Here is a 24,285-nt window from a genome sequence, read left to right on the forward strand (position 1 = left end):
ATCAAATGAAAAGGTAAAACCTTTTTTATACAATGCATGAAAGGAAATAATATTTCTTGCTATTTCTGGCGAATAACAACATTTATTCAAATCTAACCTAAACCCACTACTTAGCGATAAAGTATAAACTCCAATCTTGGTGACAGGTGAAGCTTTCCTATTCCCATGATCAAGTTTATTCTTCCTTGCTCCACATTCTCACTTCTTCTTAGTCCCTATAAATCAGAACAGATATGAATACCACAACCGGTATCAAGGACCCATGAGTTAGAATGGGGTGAGTTATTTGATAAGATAGTGTAAATACCTACATGGTTGGGTTTGACTTTCCCATCCTTCACATCTTGCTGGTACTTTGGGCAGTTCCGCTTCCAATGTTCCTTTTCATGGCAATAGAAGCATTCAGCTTCTTTTGGGTCAGAAGAAGGAGTGATGAAACCTTTCTTGGTTCAACTTGAAGAAGAGCCTTCAAGGGTCCTAGCCTTGGTACCCTTCGAAGAACTCTTTCTCTTTTTCCCTCGTCCTTTCCCGATTGCCAAGACAGGGGCGGAGTTGGTAGGGGTAGGAGTAGTAACAACCGCCTTACCCTTAAGACCACTTTCCGCGGTCTTTAAAAGTCCTTGAAGTTTGCTGAGAGTGACATCTTCCTTATTCATGTGGTATGTCATGAGGAATTGATCATAACATGAAGGTAAGGAGTGCAAAATGATATCTATTGCAAGCTCCTCAGGGAAGTTCACATTAAGCTTCAGCAAACGGTCCACAAATCTTTGAATTTTCTGCATGTGTCCCGTGATGGGTTCACCATCCTTCATTCGGGTTGTTATCATGGAGGAGATGATTTCATACCTCTCTTGTCTTGCACTTTGATGGTATCTTTCCATCAAATCTTGGTGCATTTCAAAAGGGTAGAAGTCCTCGCAGGACTTTTGGAGGTCGGCTGTCATAGAGGCCATCATGATGCATGCCACCTTGGTGGCATCCCTTTCATGTGCCCTAAAGTCAGCAATCTCTTGTGGAGTAGCAACTGTCTCATCAATCTCCTTAAGCTTCTTATCGAGGACATATTCTTTGTCCTCGTAGCGGGTAATCATTCGGATGTTTCTGATCCATTCATTAAATTTGGATCCATCAAAAGTGACTTTCCCACACAAGTTCATTAGAGAAAAGGAGTCATTAGGATTAGAGCCAGAAGCAGCAGTGTTTGCGGACATCTGAAAAGAAGAACAGTTTAGTTTAGAAATAGAGAAAGTCCTTAATAAAACACCCAAATGTAGTATTAAGGCTAGGACCCAATCACAATATATTATACTTAGAAGAGGTATGCCGTAATCTAAGTAATAACATATTTGAAAGGTAGGTGAATGACGATTCACCAATTTCCACCAAAGCCGAAATATTAAAAAATATTTAATTTGGTTCTTAGAAACCCCTAGATTCTTTTGAGATTCAACTAACTTTTCAAAGGCATGTTTCAATCTCGAGTGTGCCCTCCAAGTTTTGTGACTGGGATGCCGAGGATCACAAAACGAGGTGTTCGGTAACCATGCAAATTAGTTGGTACCCTTAATGTATTACCCCTCAATCCATGTGTCGGTTAACCACACAGGCTCCATCGATACTATGATAAACATTAAGTCACCCTTTACCTACCTTGTTAAGTTCAAGTTCATGTGCCGGTTAACCACACACGCTCCACTAACGACTTAGGCAAAGTGTAAAGTGTAATTTCATGGATTAGCACCTTATTCACATTTTTCCTAAAGTAACTAAGATTGGGAATTTAATAAAACATTTAGTTACATTATAATTATCATTATACTTTTAATGAGAATTTATAAGTCCTTGTCCTACCCATTCGGCTAACGACCCTCCACCAGTCAAGCAAGTGGTGGGTGAGAGTGGACACCCATTAAGTTTCCATTTTATAGGCAACAACCTTATACCCACCTTATAGACTGGCTTCGTGAATGAGGCAAACTAGCGGTAAGACGACTTTGATCTTATATATATATATATATATATATATATATATATATATATATATATATATATATATATATATATATATATATATATATGTATGTATGTATGTATGTATAGATTATTAACTTATAATATTATAATTATAAGGGTTGAATTCTAACTTTTAAAATTCTATGGGTTGGAACTAAAGTTTTAATCAAGACTTTACTTGTTCCAAAACTTGAGGGCAGGTTTTGTAAACTTTCAAAACTTTTCATTTCTTGTAACTTATGAGTTAATTAGAGTATTAAAAGTGAAGACTCTTCATTTTTATAACCCATGTGTTCTTTAAATGGTTTTAAAAACAAAGTGACTTTTGGTGTTCCATAACTTGAGGACAAGTTATGGACTCCATTAAAACACATAATGATCATGAATTAATCTACCACATAGGTTACAAACAATTCCTATGATCATCTAAACATCATAAGATCAAGAACATCAATATGAACACTTTCATGAATCAAAAATTACACTTAAAACTTTGTATTTTTTGATAATTGTCATTGTAAATGGATTAGCATGAACATTACACCATATAAAACAAGTTTTCAAGTACCAAAACAGTTTAGGGTAATGTTTCTAGTCCATTTCCAGCAACAAAAATCGAAATTCTTAAAACTGCAGCCGCTACTCGTCGAGTGCATGAACAGACTCGACGAGTAGCTTGCATTTTGTCATGGACTCGTTGAGTCCCCCCATGGACTCGGCGAGTTCATACGGGCAGAAAGCAGAAAACTCAATTTTTTCAAGCAGTTTGCACAAAAATCAAACAAGCAAGCCTAGGCTCTGATACCACTAACGGGTTTTGAGCATTCTAACACTTCCTAAGTGTACATGCAACCCTAATAACCTTGGATCTATTTTTGTCTAATAATCATGCAAAGTTGTTTTCCAAGGTTATGAACCTATCTAGCATACATGGGGTACAATTTTCTTTGTATAAAAAATAGAACTACATACCTTGTTGTTGAAAGTGTTCCTTGAAACCTTGTGAGCCTAGCACCTCAAGTGTGATGCCTCAAATGCTTCACACAACACCAAATGCAAAGAATAAACTTGAGAGAATACTCTAACACATGCAAAATTGGCCAAGCCCTCTTATTTCTTAGTGTAGCCGATTTTCGGGAGAGTTACATTGCTTATATAGTGTGTTGCATTAGGTAAACCCTAATGTTCCATAAATCTTCATTTCTTGATCCATGGGTTAACTCCATGGAGGATCCATAGAGCATCTTATGGGTGGAACCCAACTTGATAATCCATGGAGCATCTTATTCCACTATATAAGATATGGAAGATTTACTTAATCTGCCCATTTATCTAATTAGTTATCTTTGATCATTTAATTAATTCTAAATTAATTCTTGATCAAAACTAATTAAATAATATTATTAATATATTAGAACTTATAATATATTAATAAACCATATGTGTCATTTCTCTCATTTAGTTTATTCAATTGCATGGTGCCATGCAACCAAATGGACCATGTCGGGTCGGGTCAAGTACTTACCAGAAATAGTTATGGACTTAGACACCTTATCCAACAAAATCTCCTCCTTCACCTTGCCATACAGGAAAGTAGCCTTAACGTCCATTTGATATACGGTGAAGTTCATGTAGGAAGCGTAAGGGAGGAAGATACGAATGGCCTCCAAGTGCGCCACCGGAGCATAGACTTCTGTATAATCAAGACCCTCAATTTGCATGAACCCACAGACCACCAATCTCGCCTTATTACGTACAATAACACTCGAATCATTGTGCTTGTTCCAAAACACCCATCTAGTGTCAAGAGATTTCTTGACTTTAGGCAACTCCACCAACTTTTAAACCCCGATCCTTTCAAATTGATTGAGCTCATGATGCACGGCATCTACCTAGCTGGGCTCTTTCAAAGCCATATCGACTTTCTTGGGCTCTATTTGAGAAATGAAGCAAGAATAAAGATATGTGTTGACGTCTCCACTCTGACTTCTCGTTTGAACTCCGTCGCCCAGCTGGCCAATGATGTTTTCTATCGGATGATCGCACTATATGTGAGAGGGGAATACATAACTGATGTCGTTGAATGAGACTGGAAGATTATGAATATTAATAGCTCCGTCATGTGCTGAAAAATCCATGGTAGATGTACCAGCTTTGTGCGGTGAATTCGCTACAAACTCATATGCGATCTGTTCAAGAAAGAGAAGGTCCATTAGATTTTGAGTGACAGCGGAAGCATCTTGGTTAATGAACTCTCTTTCAGCTGGAGTTAGAGGAATAGCATTAGTATCTGGAGCAAATTGATGTTATGAGGACTCTGGAGAGGTGACTGGAATAGATGACGCCACCGGGGGATCAGTAGCAGAAACCAATGGTGATATGTAGACAACCTCTTCATCTTCGTCTTCAATGATAATCTTCGAGCCAGAAGCATACCTTGCTTGGTTATCAGATGACACATTAAGAGATTTGAATAGAGATGTGTAGTCAAATAGCCAATTAGGACCCACCCTAGTGTCTGTCTCATTCTCTTCAAGCCAACAAACATCGAAAGACTCCACGATTTGCTTCGTCTTCTTGCTGTAAACCCGGTAAGCAGTACGAGCAGTGTATTCGACAAATTAGCAATCATCAGATTTGCATTGAACTTTGGGTTGGATTCCAAGTGGAGAAGGGTGCAAGGACAGCCAAATACTCGGAAATGGCTGACAAACGGCTTGTGTCCATAGAGTATTTCATACGGTGTTTTCATTTGGGCTTTGTTGATCAAGACACGATTTTGAACGTAACAAGCTGTATTGATCGCCTCCGCCCAAAAGAAAACTAGAAGTTTAGAATCACCAAGCATCATCCTTGTGGCGTCTTGTAATGTCCAATTCCTCCGCTCAGCAACACCGTTCTGTTGTGGTGTCCGAACAGAGCTGAATTGACGCACGATCCCTTTATCAGTGCAAAAATGATCAAGAACAGTGTTCTTGAACTCTTTTCCATTGTCTGTATGAAGTGCTTTCACTTGGTTGTTGGTTTAGTTCTCGATCATCACAATGAACTTCTTGATAAGATCAACGATCCCAACTTTGTTAGACAGAAAGAAGACCCACATAAAACGAGAGAAATTGTCTATCACAACGAGACAATATGAGTTTCGGTTGATACTGAGAACGTTGACCGGACCAAACAAGTCCATATGCAACAATTGGAGCACCTGATTAATGGAGTTAACCTGCTTTGACAAATGTGGTTTCCGATGATGTTTGCCTTGAGCACAGGAAACACATTTCTCAAAAGTAATAAAATCTCAGACAGGCAGACCTCAGACCATTTCGTTCTTAGCAAGACGATTCAGATTCTTTATATTTGCATGGCCAAGTTGACGATGCCACAACAATTTGGTCTCGTAAAAATTTAACGGTTTTAATACAAGATTGAGAGCAACCAAATTCACTAACCTCGGGTTTAGTAGGCTCTGGAGTGGTTTGTACCATGAATGCAAACTGAAGATTCATCATCGCTTCTTCAGGATCCTTCTCTATTTCTCTTCCACGCCATTTTTGATCTGGGCAAGATGAGCATTTTCAGCTCCTGAAATATTTAAAGCCTGAACTTGGTCTTCCTAATTAAATGATTGAGCTACCATTGCCAAGTTAGCAGTCTGATTGCTTGAAGTAGATCCCTTGTTGACATATTTCACCGGTACCATGGTTCCTGCTGAGCTTCGATCTGGTTTTGGACATTCCCTTGCAAAATGCCCAAGCTCATGGCAGTTGTAACATCTCAGTTTTCCTTTGTTGTATCCCACTTTCTTATCGGAATTCACACTCCAATTGTTCTTTCCCCTTTTTTTTGGAGAACTGCTTTGCCCAGAAGACCGCCATGCCCATCTCCATGTAATGTCCATCTCTTCCACTTCCTCAGGATGAATCTGGTCTAGGTCAGCAAATGAGAGTTGTGGAGTGTTCTCCTACCACAAAAGCATTGTAGCAGTTTACCAAACCAGTGGCGAGGGCCAAATTTTCTTCCTTTTCTTTTGAAGATGAGACTTGAGGACTGTCTTCATGACATTGAACTGGTGCAGCTGTGGATGAACCAACTTGTTGAGCTGAAGATTGAGGTTGAGAAACTTGAATGTGTTGCATTTGACGTGTAATGTTTGAAATGGGCTGATGAGTCATATAGGGTTGAACATGAGCAACATGAACTTGAGGAGATTAAGGAGTAGAACAGCTTGAGAAAGCAGTGTTGTTGGTGGTTTGGATCCCAAGATTTGCTGTGCAGTATGAGTTGACATGGTTAATCTCCCTTTGCATATCATCGAGATCACAAACCTTGATGATCGCCATTGTTTTAGCGAAACTCAAACGGTTTAAATATTTTGTCTTCTTAATCACTGAGACGTTCATATCCCAGGATTTTTGCAGAGAATTTAAAAGCTTTTTGTTGATTTCCGATCATGTAACCACTGCACCATCAGAACTCTTTTCCGTGGTGAGTATGAAAAACCTTTGCAACTATTTATCAAGTGTTTCTCCCAAGACATAGTTAAACATATTGAACTTTTGTCGCAGCATGTCTTGGCGACTATGTTTCATGTCTTCATTGCCCTCATAGACTTCTATTAGTTCTTCCCATAGGCCTTTTGCTGATGTATACTGTAACAGCCCGGATTTCCAGGTATCTTTATTGTTTATGATTTTGGTGTTTTGAGAGGGGACTCGGCGAGTTGGAGCTCAGACTCGCCGAGTAGGGTCGCAATTATGGACGCGGGATTCGCTTGGACTCGGCGAGTCCAGGATATGGACTCGACGAGTCCGCGCTGTTTAATGAAACCCTAATTTCTCGGGTTTGGGACCTATTTAAAGGGCCTTATGGCCGTCATTTGTGCTCACCAGTCCCTTGAGTGAAACCCTAATCGAGTGTGAGCGTTGGGGCAACGTAGGAGGCCATTATCGATCTTGGAGGTGTCATTTTGCAAGGAAAGGGAAAATCAGCTAAGGGGAAAGCAAGAGGAGCCATCTTCTGAGGGTTTGGAGTCCAGAGCATCACTATTGTGGTAATACCTACGAGCTATTCTCTTCTATGTTGATGTTTACATTGATTTAGGGTTTATTGAACCCTTTTATGGCTAGATCTTGTGCTTCCTTGGTCCCTTAAGCGATCTAGACCATAGATCTGGACCCTTGGAGGTCCATAGTGTCCCTTTGCCCAAGCTTTTTGGGAATCAATGGAGGTTTTGGATTGGAATCCTTATGCCTTAGGTCAAAATGCTACTTATGAGCCATGGGGTGTGTTATGGACACCAAGTTAGGGGCTTTACGTGATGAATCAGTCTAGGAAGGCCAGATCTATAAATTGTTGGAACAGATCTGACCTTAGAAGCGAGTTTGAGTGATTCCATGGCATGGACTCGCCGAGTCCGATGAGCAGACTCGGCGAGTAGCTTAAAGATTGCCTTGAGTTCGCTCAGTGAGTGGTCTAGTCGAGTCATAGGTTGACTCAGTGAGTCCGGGTGAGTTAGAGAGGGTTGACAGATGGACTGAGTCGAGCTGGGACTCGCCGACTTGTTCTTGAGACTCGGCGAGTTGAGTCGGGGTGGCCCCGCGATTCTTCCAGGTGGAACTCGTCGAGTCAGGGGGAGTACTCGACGTGTAAGAAGGGAATCCTAGAGAGTTGGTGAAAACGTCTAGACTCGCCGAGTTGCCCTTGTGCACTCGCCGAGTCCGGTCAAAGTTGACCGTTGACCGTTGACCAAGAGTTGACCAGTGTTGACTTAAAAAGGGTAGTCAACCTTAGTGGTAAAAGTGTTAATAAGAGATGTATGATGTTATAGGGAGATTGTAGCTCGGAGGATCGAGCACGAGTGATTTCGGGATTTGCTAGCTATCGATATTCACGAGGTGAGTCTTCTCACTATACTGTACCCGAAAGGGTTTGATTGTTTGACCAGAAGGTCGGATATGATATGAGACATATGTGTTATATGTGCTATGTATGATATGCTTAATGTGGGCCGGAAGGCATTATGTTATGGGCCGGAAGGCGAATATGTTATGGGTCGGAAGGCGTTGTAATGTGGACCGAAGGGTTTGCGTGGGTAGGACCGGAAGGTTTACCTAGCAGGGATGGAAGTCCCCTGAGACACATGGACCGGAAGGTCAGGGCCTGGAAAGGCGTACGTGCGTAATTCGTATTTTGGGGAACTCACTAAGCATTTATGCTTACAGTTGTTGTGTATGTGTTTCAGGTACTAGCGAGGACCGTGGGAAGGCGCCGGCATGATCTGTACACACTGATAGATGATTTATGATCTTGGGATTCATATGATTTGTATTATGACATGATACGTTGGATATTTATGCCTTGTTTTGGATGAAAATACATTTTTAGAAATGAACAATTCGTTTAAAAAAAATTCCGTTGTTACATATACTCACGAAAACCTTGAGCGATTTCTGGAGATAGTGCCATGGTTAGTGTAGCAAGAGCCTTTTCCTGCTCCTCGACTCTCACGAAATCATCATCGGTGTAGTTCTCAACTTTCTTATCAGTAATAGTTCCATCTTCCAATGTAGTTGTAATGCAGATCGGTCCTCTAAGAATACTTCGCCATATCTTGAAATCCTTGATTTTGATGTACTTCTCGATCTGATATTTCCATTCTGGAAATCCATCCTCGTCACTCACTCCGTTGGTCTCTGGTCTATGGCGTGTCCCAACCATGATGTCTCTAAAATACAACACAAAATATCAGAGACCTGCTCGAGTATCCACACACTCGATATCCCATTCCTACTCGATCCCTGGTACCCTAAGAATTCTTACTTGGGTTGCGCATTGATCTGGTGTCTTCAGTAGTACGGGCCCAATACTACTGTCCATACCGCATCAGTATTCACCCCAAGTCCTCCTCCTAGGATCCTAAATCCCAAGTACTCTACTCTCAGTATGCATAGGCTACTCTCTAGCAGACCTCTCATAAGCTCCTCGTTGCTACCTACTCACTCTCAAGCGTCTCCTAGCAGCAAAACCCCTAGGCTAAGGCATCACAAATCAGGCGACTCTAGTCCTAATAAGAATACCTAGCCTACTCTAACATGCATAACATATCATATCATATATCATAACACATAATATAAGGGTATTTTGGGAAATCACTGTTCGGGCGCTGGCTGATCGTACATACTACTATGCTCTGCTTTTTCCAAAACCTTTTTAATCTTTTAGAAAAATTTTGGTTTTAATTCGAAAATTTTCTCAAATCCTCAGTTTCAATTCAAATGCGCCCGAAGGTGCATTCGAATCCCTCAGACCAAGGCTCTAATACCAACTTGTAAGAACGTAAATTTCAAAACAATTTTTCACTTTTAAAAATGTAATTTGATTCATACATATTCTCAAATCTCATTGTATCACATGTCAAAACCATTAAAACACATCCCAAGATCAAACGTATAAAACTCTGATAGTGTGTACTGATCATGTCGGCGCCTTCATGCGATCCTCACTGGTACCAGAAATACATAACACAAAAACTATAAGCATAAAAGCTTAGTGAGTTCCCCAAAAATACCACATACAACACATATTAGCCACTCTAGGCTACAACTCTGTATGACCCTCTGGTCAAAGTGTCTCAGTGGGACCCTCTAGTCCCACAACTCTGTGGACCCTCTGGTCCTAACTCTGTGGACCTTTTGGTCCTAACTCCGAATCACATATAACACATAATCACATCATATAATAGCATACAACATACTCTGTCACATAACTCTAATTACCACTCTAGGTAAAGTATAGTGAGAAGATTCGCCTCGGATAACTCGTAAACCCTCGAACTCAGAAATATTGATCTAGTCTCCGCCTAATCACATAAAATAATTACTCTAATCAATATGCCTTTCAATGACTCGGCTAATCCCTCTTTAAGCTCTCTAAGGAGGGTAAAAGATCATTCTACCCCTCCAATGGCTCAAAAGTCCAAACATTGACTAAACCCGAATAGTCAACGAAGTCAACTCTAGTCAACGGTCAACTTTGACCAGACTCTTTGAGTGCACTCAATCGACTCGGTGAGTCCATGCAGGTCCCCTGAATACTTATAAGCCTCACTTGGCACAATGAGTCTGTCCTCCACTCGCCGGGCTACTCTGCAATGAATTGCGGGGCAACCCCGACTCGACTCGTTGAGTCCACTTATGGAATCGGCGAGTTGCTCCCATAACAACTCTCAAATGACCTTCTGAGGTCAGATCTGATTCTCTAAACTATAGATCTGACTTCCCCATGACCAATAACCACGTAAAGGTCGAAACTTGACTCACATGCAATGCACCCAAGGCTTTCCTTGGTGAAATGGCTTTTAAAATGGCAACCTAGTCTCCTTTCCTCCATAAACCAACATAAAGCAGAATGGGGAAGGCTCTTTGGACCTCTATGGGTCCAGATCCGAGGTCTAACATAGCAAGGGACCATAAAATCAACTTTCCAAGCCCTAAAAGGTTATAGATAAACCTAGGTCATAGATCATAACCCAAAACAGAAAGGAAATTTGATTTGATACCTCAACAGTGTATATCTGAACTTGAAAACCCTGGATCCACAGCTCCCTTGACCTCCTCTTGCTGGAAACAACTTCTCCTTTGCTTAATCACACCAAAATCGATCAATATGGCCTTATTACTCTCTCAACTCCCTCAGGCTCTCAAGGGGCACTCTCTCTGGACAGGTAGCCACACAAAAGGGCTATAAGGTCCTTTAAATAGGGCTCAGGCCCGGGGATTTAGGGTTTCAACCCATAGCGTTGACTCGTTGAGTCCCCCCTTCCTAACTCGTCGAGTCCGCTCATTAATCCAATCAGCAAACATGATTCTACTCGACACGTCCAAGCTTCAACTCATCGAGTCCCTCTCTTTTACTCAAAAAAAACATGATCAAACATAATACCTGGAAATCTGAATGATAAAATTATAGGGTGTGTATCAAAATAATTTGTTAATTTAGTAAAAGTTGTTATGAAAGCAAGTATAAGCTTTTCAAGATGAGAGTACTTGGTCTCAAGATGCAAGAGACTTTCACTTACACAGTATATGGTATGTTGGTTCACATCGAGATCCTTGGCTAGTACAGCTCTTACTAGATTTAAGGATACTGAGAGGTAAAGAAGGATTGGGTCCCCATCTAGTGGTTTTAGAAATAGAGTTGGTGAGCTTAAATATTTTTTTAAGCTCCTGGAAAGCATCTTCATGTTCCTGGGTCCACTCGAATCTTTTGCTCTTCTTCAAGATGTCGTAGAAAGGCTTGCATCTTTCTGAGGATCTTGAGATGAACTTGTTTAGAGCTGCCACTCTTCTTATTAATCTCTGAATATCCTTTGTCGAGGTTGGTGATTTTAGATCAAGGATGGCATTGATTTGTTCTAAGCTTGCTTTGATTCCTCTTTTGGTAACCATGTATCCCAGGAACTTACCCGATCTCATCCCAAAGTAGCATTTAGAGGAATTCATCTTCATGTTATATTGATCTAGGATATCGAAGGCTTCCTCGAAATCCTTGAGGTGATCTATATCTTTTTTGATTTGGCTACCATGTCATCGATGTAGACCTCTATCGTGTCTCCCATTTTCTCCTTGAACATCTTATTCACCAACCTTTGGTATGTTGCTCCTGCATTTTTAAGACCAAATGGCATGGCATTTTAACAATAGATACATGTTGGGGTTATGAACGTCGTGTCCTGTTAGTCAGGCGGTTCCATTTGGATCTGTTGGAATCCTGCCAGTACATCCATAAACGCCAATAATTCATGGCTCGCTTTTGCGTCTATCATGGAGTTGATGTGTGGTAAAGGGAAAGGATACTTAGGACATACCTTGTTAAGATCTGTATAGTCCACACACTCTCTCCATTTACCTTTCTTCTTTTGTACCACAACCACATTAGATAGCCATCTTGGGAACTTCACCTCCTTGATTATGCCAGTTTTGAGAAGTTTTTTGTACTTCTTCTTGTATAACTTGGTTTCTTTCAGGTGCAAATTTCCTTCTCATTTGGTGTATTGGCCTGAAAGATGGGTCAATATTAAGTTTATGGGTTATTATGTTTTTGGCAATACATGTCATATCCTCATGTCTCCATGCAAATGTTTTTCTTCTAGCCTTGAGGAACTTTATGAGATCCTGTTGGACTTGTTCAGGCAATGAGGATCCTATGAGAACTTTGGCTTCAAGATCCTCAACGTTCAAGGGCACTTATTTTATGTCTTTCTCTCTTGCTTCCAGTACGCCTCGTACCTCTTGACTTAATTGTTATGCTTCTTGTGGTATTGTTAAGGACTTCATCGAAGTCTTGTAGCATTCCTTGGATTCTTGTTGGTCTCCTATGATCTTCATTGTCCCCCATGGGGTGGGCATCTTTATGCATTGATGATATGTCGATGGAATGACCTTCATTTCATGGATCCAAGGTCTTCCTAATATGACATTTTAAGAAGATAATGTGTCAATCACACAAAAACATTGTACAAAATTTACTCCATCTATGTAGATTGGTAGCTTTATCTCCCCAATGGTGTGTTTACTTTCTCCGCTGAAGCCGATTAGTACTAAGGACCTTGAAACTATCTCAGACTTCGGGATGTTCATTCTTTTTAATGCATCCAGGAGTATGATGTTAACTGAGGATCCTCCATTGACGAGGATCCTTCTGACGAATTGGTTGGCAATGTCGAGAGTAATCACTAGTCTGTAATGGTGAGGATCCTGGACGTCTTGTCTATCCGCTTCGTCGAAGTTGATCTCCTTTTGGTTAGTAATCGTTTTGTTTTTCCGTGGTCCATTTTCCTTCTCCGTTTTGGATACTTTGGCATGCCTTTTTGCCGCTAAGTAGCAGGTACCTCAAATGTCAGATACTCTAGAGATCATATTGATCACCTTGGTGTCACCCGAGGGGGATCCCATTCTTTTGAGGATCTTTTGGGGATCCTGGTCTTTTTCTTTAGATTTTTCCTTTCTTCTCCCAAATATTTCTTTGAGGTATCCTTTTCCAGGGAGGTAGCGAATTTCCTTTCTGAGAGTTATGCAATCCTCCGTGACGTGACCAAAGTCCTCATGATATGCACACCATTTGGACTTCTCCTTCCAAGCAATGGATTTTTCTCCTTTCCTTAGCCACCTGGCTTTTTCTCCAAGATCCTGCATGGCAAAGATTACACCTGAAATGTCCACAGAAAAATAATAGTCGGTAATTTTAGGGAAATCTTCTTCCTCCCCTTCATCTTCAAGGGTATTAACCTTGTGATGGTCGGGTTTGGAGTAAGGCTTTGACTTATAGGATCTTTGGGCCGAGGATTCAACCTTCCTATTGGGGTGATCATAAGAGCTTGGTGGGTATCTCCTTTTTTGGATCTCCTTGTCTTCTTCGAGTCTGATGAATCTCAATTACCTGCTCCTAACTTCGCCCATTCTCCTGCATGGGGTTATTATGAGATCTTCATAGAAAGGAGAGTCCTTTTTTAAGCCCATTTTAAAGCCTTGGGATCCTGAGCTACTCAATAGAGATCACTGGTGATCTTTTCGAATGTTCTGCTCTAAGAAAACTAATTATTAAATAAATTAATCAAATGCGCAAATGATGTAATTAAATAAGGAGGAAAGTTAAGGAGCCATTTTAGAGCGGATCTTGTGAGGGTGGAACCAAAGCCCTTGCATAGGCAAGCTTCTTTCAAGGGAGTGGGGATGGTAATAATCTCCATCCTCTCCCGATACTATGCCACATGTTCCTCAGGAACCGTAGTTCCATCATATGGCTTCATGTTGGGGGTCTGGAAGCGTTTTGGAACTTCGGTATCAGCTATCCCTAAAATGAATCTAGAGATCCTATGACTTGTAGGGGATACTTCTGGTACTGGTTAAACTACTCTGGGTATGCTTGAGATTATCTGTCTTAGTTGTTGTAGCTCCTTAGCCATGATCAGGCTTAAACCTGTGTCAAGGTCCATCGAGGTAGTTGTAAAATTATTATTATTGATAGAGTTACCAGGATCCCTGTTATTAGGAGTAACAAAGGTTTCATTAGGATCCTGAATCTCGCGACGGATCGCTGAGGATCCTAGGTTCTCAAAGTTCAGGATCTTGGGTTGTAAGACTGAGGGTGCTGCCTCCTGAGGCTTGTGGATTTCCGTCCTCATTCTTTCCATTTCCTTGAGAATCGTCATGTTATCCTCCTGCTGTTGGGCGACTTGTCGCTCCAGCCTCTTCATCATATCAAAGATCTTGCTGTTAGAAATCAACACAGGAGTGAGTCGATTGAGTAGACCGGAGAGGTGTTCTTCTTCGGAGTTTTAGAGACTTTCTTGGGAGCTCCAGCCGGAGGTGGTGGAACGTTTTTAGATGAAATGGGAGGAATCAAGGAGGAGGAGAGAGTCGATTGAGTAGACATGATTTTCTGAGGGATTTTGAACACCGTGGCCCCATGGTGGGAACCAAATTTTTTTGGTCAAAAATCAACCGAAGTGTATGAGAGGTTGTGGTGTTGTTAATGAATTGATCAGTGAAATTAGAACAAGCTTTACACAAGTGATTTAAAGGAAAGCCCTTTATCCTTGTTAGGATTTCCGACATCAAACCTTGGGAGGTGATAACGATCACCTACATTGATGATTTTATTGATTCAAATTATATATTACAGAAAATATAGAATGAGTATGAGAACAAGTGCTAGTATTCTACCAAAAAACTGTGTGTGGTGTGATGAATACAAGTGTTTTATATAATCAAAACCTAATAACTATAACTCCAAAAATTTAGGGATCCTCCGACATCAACTTATAGTTGTTGCTTGACTTGGTTCTCCGGGTCTTTTGCATGGTTATGACGATTATTCGTTGTGAGAGTGAGTTTGACTGAATATTTATGCACATGTGAGAAAGACAAAGCAATATATGGCCGTTATAAATAATTAAAAATATTAATCCGGATCCTGGAGTTTATTCGTGATCCTGAGGTTCAAGGATCCTGAGCCTTCGAGGATCCTTGGACTTAACGATCTCAAAGTAATTCCAAGATCCTAGCCCTAACAGCCTACAGGTATTATATGTGAATCATTAAGCTGAATAACCTTTAATTAATAACATCCATATATCATTGATAGAAAAATCTAGATCTTGCCCTTCTGGTAATTAGATTGATCACGTAGGAGCATATTGATTGTCATGATTTCCCGAACTCTATAAGTTTAATCTATATACCATTTAGTCGATACATATAGCATAACATTCTCTCTCAAACCAACAGGTCATGCATTTGCCTACAGTACCATCAATGTCTTAATTGACGGATGTTTAGCCAGGAGATGCATAACAATTCAAAATATATTTACTCTAACGTTATTATGTAGTACGAAAGAATTTTACAACGTATCTATATGGACAATGAACCAAACATATAGTTACTCGCGTTACCTAATTTATTTTGATTTAGTTTGCACTAATTTTCATCCTATAGCAACTCGCAACGTCTTGAAAGGTGCAAGTTCCTGTAAATATAACAGCATTTCTCTTTCACAATTTAGATTGCATGGTACACATAACACGACATTACGTGAAACATTGCCATACAAAATTCTTTGTTACAAAGACCTTCGAAACTAAAGTTGCTATCTCGACCCATTTGTACATGCATGTGTCGATTATGTTTATAAGTTACAAAGTCCATCGAATGAAATAAAAAAATATAACTACAAAAGAAATAGTTTAAATGGGTTAAAGTTATCCAAATTTTTTTCGAACTTATATAACCTTTTCAATATACTTATTATAATTTATACTAATTAGGTTACTAAAAGATGTAAACTAACCATTTATTTTCTTAAATAACAAAGTTTTTAGTTTATGAAAAATGATATTCTCTTCCGAATGCCCGATTGCAGGTTGTTCTTCAAATTCTGGAGTATATATATATATATATATATATATATATATATATATATATATATATATATATATATATATATATATATATATATATATATATATATATATATATATATATATATATATATATATATAAGAGTGAGTTCTATGGAAAACAAATAACTAGGGCAACATCTACCGGAACAATTAATCAAATGACACGTGTCCATTTCTTTCTTCACAAGTAATGTATTGTGGAAGTTATTGTCGAAGTAATGTGTTGTCATGTTTTCATTGGTTCAAATATGTGTTGCCCTAATCATTCATTTTCCATATAACTCTATATATATATATATATATATATATATATATATATATATATATATATATATATATATATATATATATATATATATATATATATATATATATATATATATAGTTAGGTTCATGTGAGACGACCTAATTTTGTGAGACCGTGAGACGCATCTTTTTTATTTTTTTTTAATTTTTTTTAGTTAATTCAAGTTCCGAAAATAATATTTAAAAAAAGAATTTTTTGATTTTTCCATTTATTTTGCATTTTAAAATTATTTTTAGAATATGTACAGTGTAATATTCTATTTAGAATATTTCACATATTTTTCAAAAAAAATAGAATTTTTTTTATTTATTTTTATTTTTTTTAGTTAATTCAAGTTCCGAAAATAATATTTAAAAAAAGAATTTTTAGATTTTTCCACTCATTTTGCATTTTAGAATTATTTTTTAGAATATGTCAGTGTAATATTCTATTTAAAATATTTCATGTATTTTTCAAAAAAAAAAAAAAAAACATAATTTTTTTTTTATTTTTTTATTTTTTTTTAGTTAATTCATATTCCGAAAATAATATTTAAAAAAACAATTTTTGGATTTTTCCATTTATTTTGCATTTGAAAATTATTTTTAGATTTGGTCTCACGGTCTCACAAAATTAGAATGGTCTCAAATGAACCTGAACCTATATATATATATATATATATATATATATATATATATATATATATATATATATATATATATATATATATATATATATATATATATATATATATATAAAACCTTTTCAATATATTTATTAGAAATTATGCTAATTACATTACTAAAAAATGTAAACTAACCATTTATTTTCTTAAATAACAAATTTTTTAGTTTTTGAAAAATAATATTTTCTTCCGAATGCCCCATTGCGGGTTGTTCTTCAAATTGTGGAGTATATATATATATATATATATATATATATATATATATATATATATATATATATATATATATATATATATATATATATATATATATATTCTATTTTTAAAAGTTTCTTTTGAAATGTGTAATATCATCGATCTTCAACTAACTGATCTTACTTTAAGTTATATTACTGAATGTATGTATTTCCTATTTATTATTTTGTGTTTAAGTTTTTGTTAGATTTTAGATAAAAATAACTCTGAATTTTATAATATTTTTCCTAAATTCGAAATATCAGTCTGAAATAAAATTTTTGTCAGAAAAAATTCTCAGTCGGAATCCCCTTTCTGGAAATAGTGGTTCTTTTGCCAATAACAAAAAATATATATTTTATTTATATACACATTATATTATGACTACACTAATTTTTCGCTTTTTTTTTAACTTATCTAAACGATAATTGAGAACCAAATAAATATCAGCCAAAGTAAATAATACAACTAATTATAAGTACTTACCCTTTTTACAAATTAATTGGGTTTGCTACCTTAACACAATTAATCAAGTATGCACATGAATAATTAAAGACATATATAAGAATCATGTAACTTAATTAACTTCCGTTTGATGTATAAGGATGTTTATTAGTTTAAGGAAGCTTGTGTCTTTTGGCAATTTGCTTCTTCGGGATAAGTAAGACGTGTGGAGTTTTAAGTATTTCATTCAGAAATTTCGATCAACATATCTATTATTAGAATAAACATAAATAAATAAACATACAAAACAAAATATTGGTTTTTTGTATTGTATATTATAAAGAACATTTTTTTTAAGCTGGGGTACTGAGCCAGCCACTGAGTCAAATAACAACACGTACCAACGTGTTGCATGAAACAAAGACAGACAAACACCAAACGAGAAATTGCATAGGTCTATCATATATTAACAAAAACTGTTTAGCTTTTTATTATTTTGAATGACATCACAAGTTTACAAAATTATGATAAATGTGTATATAATATAAATTAAGCATTATTAGTTCAACACTTTTAACTGGATGTTTCTGTTTGGTTATTTTTAATAACGTTGAATGTTTGTTTATCAAAAGCTTTTTTTTTCATAATTTATGAATGAATTTGGTATTCAACGGAAGATTTGTTTATACTTATCCTAGCGATTGTTATAAACGATATATGATAGTGGATTTTGTTCATGGTTCTATCAATTTCAGCATATTAATATAAACTTTAGGTAATGTCATGTAATTATTTAATTAAACATGAGCACTGATGAGGTTATATATTAACATTTCTTTATCTTTTAATATTTGTTTGTTTCGTCCACAAAATGTGTTAGGGTATCTAGGTAATTTTATGGTGAAAAACTACGCTATAAAGAGGGAAGATACATGCATGATGGAAGCATATGAAGTCAAAATGAAATCAAGAAAAGGGAGGAGGCCTTCAATGGCCTCTCTCATTGTATCTCTTATTGTAGTAATAGTTTCTTTAAGCTATCCTTTACCAATAACCGCAGAATTGAAACCATATGAGCCATTTAACCATCCCATCCACGCTAAGCCGCCACCGCCACCTCCAAAGTCTCCTCCTCCTCCTCCATCATCCAACCTCTTTAGTTTACCATTACCGCCACTTTTTCCAGGAACTCCTAAGTCGCCTTCCCCTCCTAAGTCACCCTCTCCCCCACCACCTAAGGGAAAGCAAAAGAAAAAGTCGTCGTCACCTCCCAAGGAAAAGGGAAAGAAAAAGAAAAAGAAAAAGGGAAAGGAAAAATCGCCACCGCCTCCCAAAGAAGACGAAAAGGAAAAGTCACCCCCACCTCCTGAGGAAAAAGAAGAGTCACCCCCACCTCCTGAGGAAACAGAAAAGTCGCCACCACCTCCTGAGGAAACGGAAAAGTCGCCCCCACCTCCTATGGGAAATGAAAAGTCACCCCCACCTCCCAAGACAGGGCCCGATCTTCCAATTAAAATACCTAATCCACCAATTGCATTACCTAAACTACCTGGACTACCTACAGTACCATCGCCTCCACAGTCTCCTCCACCAACACCGTCATTGTCTATCAAAGGAATTATTTTTCCACCCGCAGCACCAATTTTACCACCTCTTGTGCCAGGGCTAGCACCAGGGCTACCTCCCCTTCCATTACCTGATCCAATACCTAAACCACCACCAGGTGTTTTACCACCTCCTGTGCCAGGGCTAGCACCAGGGCTACCTCCGCTTCCATTACCTGATCCAGTACCTAAACCACCACCAGTCATTCATGGAAAGTCACCACCATCTCCTCCAAAGTCTCCTCCGCCAACACGACCATTGTCTATCCATATTCCCATTTTGCCACATGTACCACCAATTTTACCACCTCCTGTGCCAGGGCTAGCACCAGGGCTACCTCCCCTTCCATTACCAAATCCAATACCTAAACCACCACCAGGTTCTTTACCACCTCCTGTGCCAGGAGTAGCACCAGGGCTACCTCCCCTTCCATTACCTGATCTAAAACCTAAACCACCACCATCATCGCCACCTCCAGAGTCTCCTCCACTAACATCATCATTCTCCATCCAAGGTGCTATTTTGCCACACATACCACCAGTTTTACCACCTCCTGTGCCAGGGCTAGCACCAGGGCTACCTCCTCTTCCATTACCTGATCCAATACCTAAACCACCACCAGGTACTTTACCACCTCCTGTGCCAGGGCTAGCACCAGGGCTACCTCCCCTTCCATTACCTGATCTAAAACCTAAACCACCACCATCATCGCCACCTCCAGAGTCTCCTCCACTAACATCATCATTATCCATCCAAGGTGCTATTTTGCCACACATACCACCAATTTTACCACCTCCCGTGCCAGGGCTAGCACCAGGGCTACCTCCCCTTCCGTTACCTGATCCAATACCTAAACCACCACCAGGTGCTTTACCACCTCCTGTGCCAGGGCTAGCACCAGGGCTACCTCCCCTTCCATTACCTGATCTAAAACCTAAACCACCACCATCATCACCACCACCAGAGTCTCCTCCATCAACACCACCATTGTCCAGCCACGGTCCTATTTTTCCACACATACCACCAATTTTACCACCTCCCGTGCCAGGGCTAGCACCAGGGCTACCTCCCCTTCCGTTACCTGATCCAATACCTAAACCACCACCAGGTGCTTTACCACCTCCTGTACCAGGGCTAGCGCCAGGGCTACCTCCCCTTCCTTTACCTGATCTAAAACCTAAACCACCACCATCATCGCCACCTCCAGAGTCTTCTCCACCAACACCACCATTGTCTATCCACGGTCCCATTTTGCCACACATACCACCAATTTTACCACCTCCTGTGCCAGGGCTAGCACCAGGGCTACCTCCCCTTCCATTACCTGATCTAAAACCTAAACCACCACCATCATCGCCACCTCCAGAGTCTCCTCCACTAACATCATCATTATCCATCCAAGGTGCTATTTTGCCACACAAACCACCAGTTTTACCACCTCCTGTGCCAGGGCTAGCACCAGGGCTACCTCCCCTTCCATTACCTGATCCAATACCTAAACCACCACCAGGTACTTTACCACCTCCTGTTCCGGGGGCAGCACCAGGGCTACCTCCCCTTCCGTTACCTGATTTAAAACCTAAACCACCACCATCATCATCACCGCCAGAGTCTCCTCCGTCAACACGATCATTATCAATCCAAGGTGTTATTTTCCCACATGTACCACCGATTTTACCACCTCCTGTGCCAGGGCTAGCACCAGGGCTACCTCCACTTCTGTTACCTGATCCAATACCTAAACCACCACCAGGTGCTTTACCACCTCCTGTTCCGGGGGCAGCACCAGGGCTACCTCCCCTTCCATTACCCGATCCAATACCTAAACCACCACCAGGTGGTTCACCATCATCACCTCCACCACCAACACAATATATTTATGGCAATTCTCTACCAAAACCTCTTAATTCATCAGCACCACCAAAATACATTCATGCAACGTCTCCACCATCATCTCCTAAGTCTCATCCACCACCTCAAACCTTCCATGGTATTATTGATCCACTTCCAGCTCCACCACTACCTCTAATGCCACCACCCGTCCCACTACCACCTCCTGCACCAGGGCTCGCACCAGGGTTACCACCACTTCCAGTACCCGATCCAAAATTACCCAAACCACCTCCGCTTCCGGTACCAGATCCAAAATTACCCCAACCACCTCCACTTCCGATACCCGATCCAAAATTACCCCAACCACCTCCACTTCCGATACCCGATCCAAAATTACCCAACCCACCACCTCTTCCAATACCTAAACCACCGTTATATGTTCATGGAAAGTAGCCACCACCTCCTAAGTCATCACCACCACTACCTAAGTCTCCACCACCATTATACATCCATCCATCAATGGTTGTATTGTACCACTACCACCTAAACCACCATGTAGTGGAAAACCTAGACAAGGTGGAATCCTTACAATTATGTCACTAGTGTTATCTTCACCTAAAAACTAAGAATTCCAATACATAAAATCCCTTACTATGTCTAAGAACTAGAAGAAGAATAAGCAAGAATTACATATTGGTGTGTGTTGTAGTGTAGAATATGTCTGTGCTTTCTTTATACATTTCATTTTCATTTAATTATGTATAAGTAAATGCGAAAAGCCAATATTTTCTTTTCATGAGTTGGAAGGCCTTTAATTGGCATCAATAAAATGACTAAATGATCTTGCTAAACTATATGTTTATTAGATGACAAAGTTATATGTTTAGAAGAATTATTAACATGTTATGAATAGTTAAAAACCAATTGGTAATAAAAGCATCTTCATTGCAAGATTTTTGAAAAATTATTTACCTTTTGAATAGGTTATTTAATGAATTATGACATCATAGCATTTTTTAAGAATTAAGCTTTTTATCATATAAATAATTATTTTATACAAATTTTTATGCATTAGGGTGAAGGCGTTTTCAAACATTTTTTTATCATTCTGTTAGTAGAAAATTTAGTTGGAAAATTTAATAAGTATTTATAAAACTTATGTATTGTATAGGAGATGCTCTATGTATTCAACTTTGTTTCCAATTTTATGGTGTTACATCATATCATCGCCAAAACCAACCAAAAACTCCATACTCTCCACTATATTAATCTTACCACCTCCTGATCCTATGAAATCAACAACATTCCCTCCCTCCACCCTCTGTCAAACTCTTTGGTTGAAGATCAAGGAAAAAAGGACTAGAGGATAATTAGCTTCTAATTGTTGGTGTCTAGTAGCATACGTCTGTTCTCATACGGATACTGACAACGGTAATCGGTCTTAATTGTTGTCTCCTACATCAAAACTGTTGGGTTTTGAGCATTCTAACACTCCTAAGTGTACATGCAACCCTAAATACCTTGGATCTATGTTTTCTCTATTATACATGCAAATAAGAACTTCCAAGGTATTATCCTAATCTAGCATACAAAACAATAATGTAACAAGATAGAATACATACCTCTTTGGTGTAGTAAGTCTTCATGAAGCTTGAGTGCCTAGTGCCCCAAGTGTGACACCTCAAATGGTTCACACAACACCAAATACACATGGAATAACTTGAGAGAAAACCCACACTTCATGAAATCGGCTAGCCCTTCTAGTACACCCACTAGTGCCGATTTTGGTGAATAATATGATGCTTATATAGTGTTACAATTAGGGTAAACTCTTAATTGTCATGGCTTTCCATTTCCTTGGATCCATGGGTACAAATACACCATGGAGCATCCATGGACCATCCTATGGGTTTTAGCCCAACTTGATTATCCATGGAGCATTAGCCCACTATACAAGTATGGATGATTTACACAATCAACCCATATATTTAATTAGCCTTCTTTTGATCACTTAATTAATCCTAGATTAATTCTTGATCAATACTAATTAAATAATCTCATTATTCTTATTATTAATATACTAGAACTTATAATATATTAATAACCATAAGTGTCTTATTTCTCTCATTTAGTCTATCCAAGTGCATGATGCCATGCAACCCAAATGGACCATGCCGGGTCGGGTCAAGTCTTACCAAATATAGTTATGGACTTAGACATTAATCCAACAGTCTCCCACTTGGATAAGTCTAAAACTATTATTGCGAATGACTTCAAGAACCGACCGGCAATCGTAGCTCTCAAAAAGCTTCTGTCGAACTCTGACCTTGTAGATGAACTCTGACCTTTGTCAGTGACTTGTCCATTAGATAAGGGATCATATATTCCTCCATTCTAGATATCATATGGACTGAGACATGGATTATAATCATTCTCTCTTTGTCCATCTGTTGTTTCCCGATTTCCGATTTATGACGACTGACTAATTGAACAAATCAAATCAGTCCTGGCCCGGCCGAGCACTTCCATTTGTCATCATCAAATCATCGAGGGGCCCACAGATATCGCTTTTATCCCGAAGGTAAAAGGAACGGATAAACTTCGACTCATATGGCTTGTTCTACTACTTGTTGAATCATACACAAAGGCACGTTTTATAGCACCGAGTTACCAAATGCGTTTTCGTGCTATCAATGTACTATCAACTCATAGTAACAACTCATATCTCTAGGTTTGAAGAATATAAGATATTATCGTCTCATGATCACTCGTGATAAAATCCATGAAGTGATTCCAATGAGCGCGGGTTGAATCCAATACTCAGAACTTATGAGCACTCATGATTGTTGTAGCCTTGTCCAACACCTTAGACCTCTACAACCCATCATGACAGTCTTAATTCATATCTACTTCCAAAATATGACCGACTGTGGATGGTTTGAATAACTTAGTCATTCCGGAAGAATAACCCAGTTTATTCGGGAAGTCAAAACATGCAAAGTGAAACACAATAATAATTGAATCCAATATGGTATCAACCCTTTGAACATAAATAAAACACCTTTTATTTATCACCATATGATTACACATTATTCATTGTACACTGTTTCAGCTATCAACTTTATTCTTGAATTTAAAACAATAGTTGTCCCATGCTCCAAGCATGTACACTATGTTTTCTTAAACACTAGTCATGCCACACACCAAGTATGCATACTATGT

At 38.8% G+C, this 24,285-nt stretch overlaps 1 protein-coding gene across 1 annotated transcript; it reads left to right on the forward strand.

The window, feature by feature from the left end:
* Positions 1-18,522: 18,522 nt before the first annotated feature.
* Positions 18,523-21,516, forward strand: LOC111889644 (uncharacterized). Its single transcript, XM_023885792.3, has one exon. The coding sequence runs from the start codon at positions 18,523-18,525 to the stop codon at positions 21,514-21,516; it is 2,994 nt and encodes a 997-aa protein (XP_023741560.2).
* Positions 21,517-24,285: the final 2,769 nt, after the last annotated feature.

This window comes from Lactuca sativa, chromosome 6 (genome assembly GCF_002870075.4).
Source record: "Lactuca sativa cultivar Salinas chromosome 6, Lsat_Salinas_v11, whole genome shotgun sequence".
Taxonomy (NCBI): domain Eukaryota; kingdom Viridiplantae; phylum Streptophyta; class Magnoliopsida; order Asterales; family Asteraceae; genus Lactuca; species Lactuca sativa.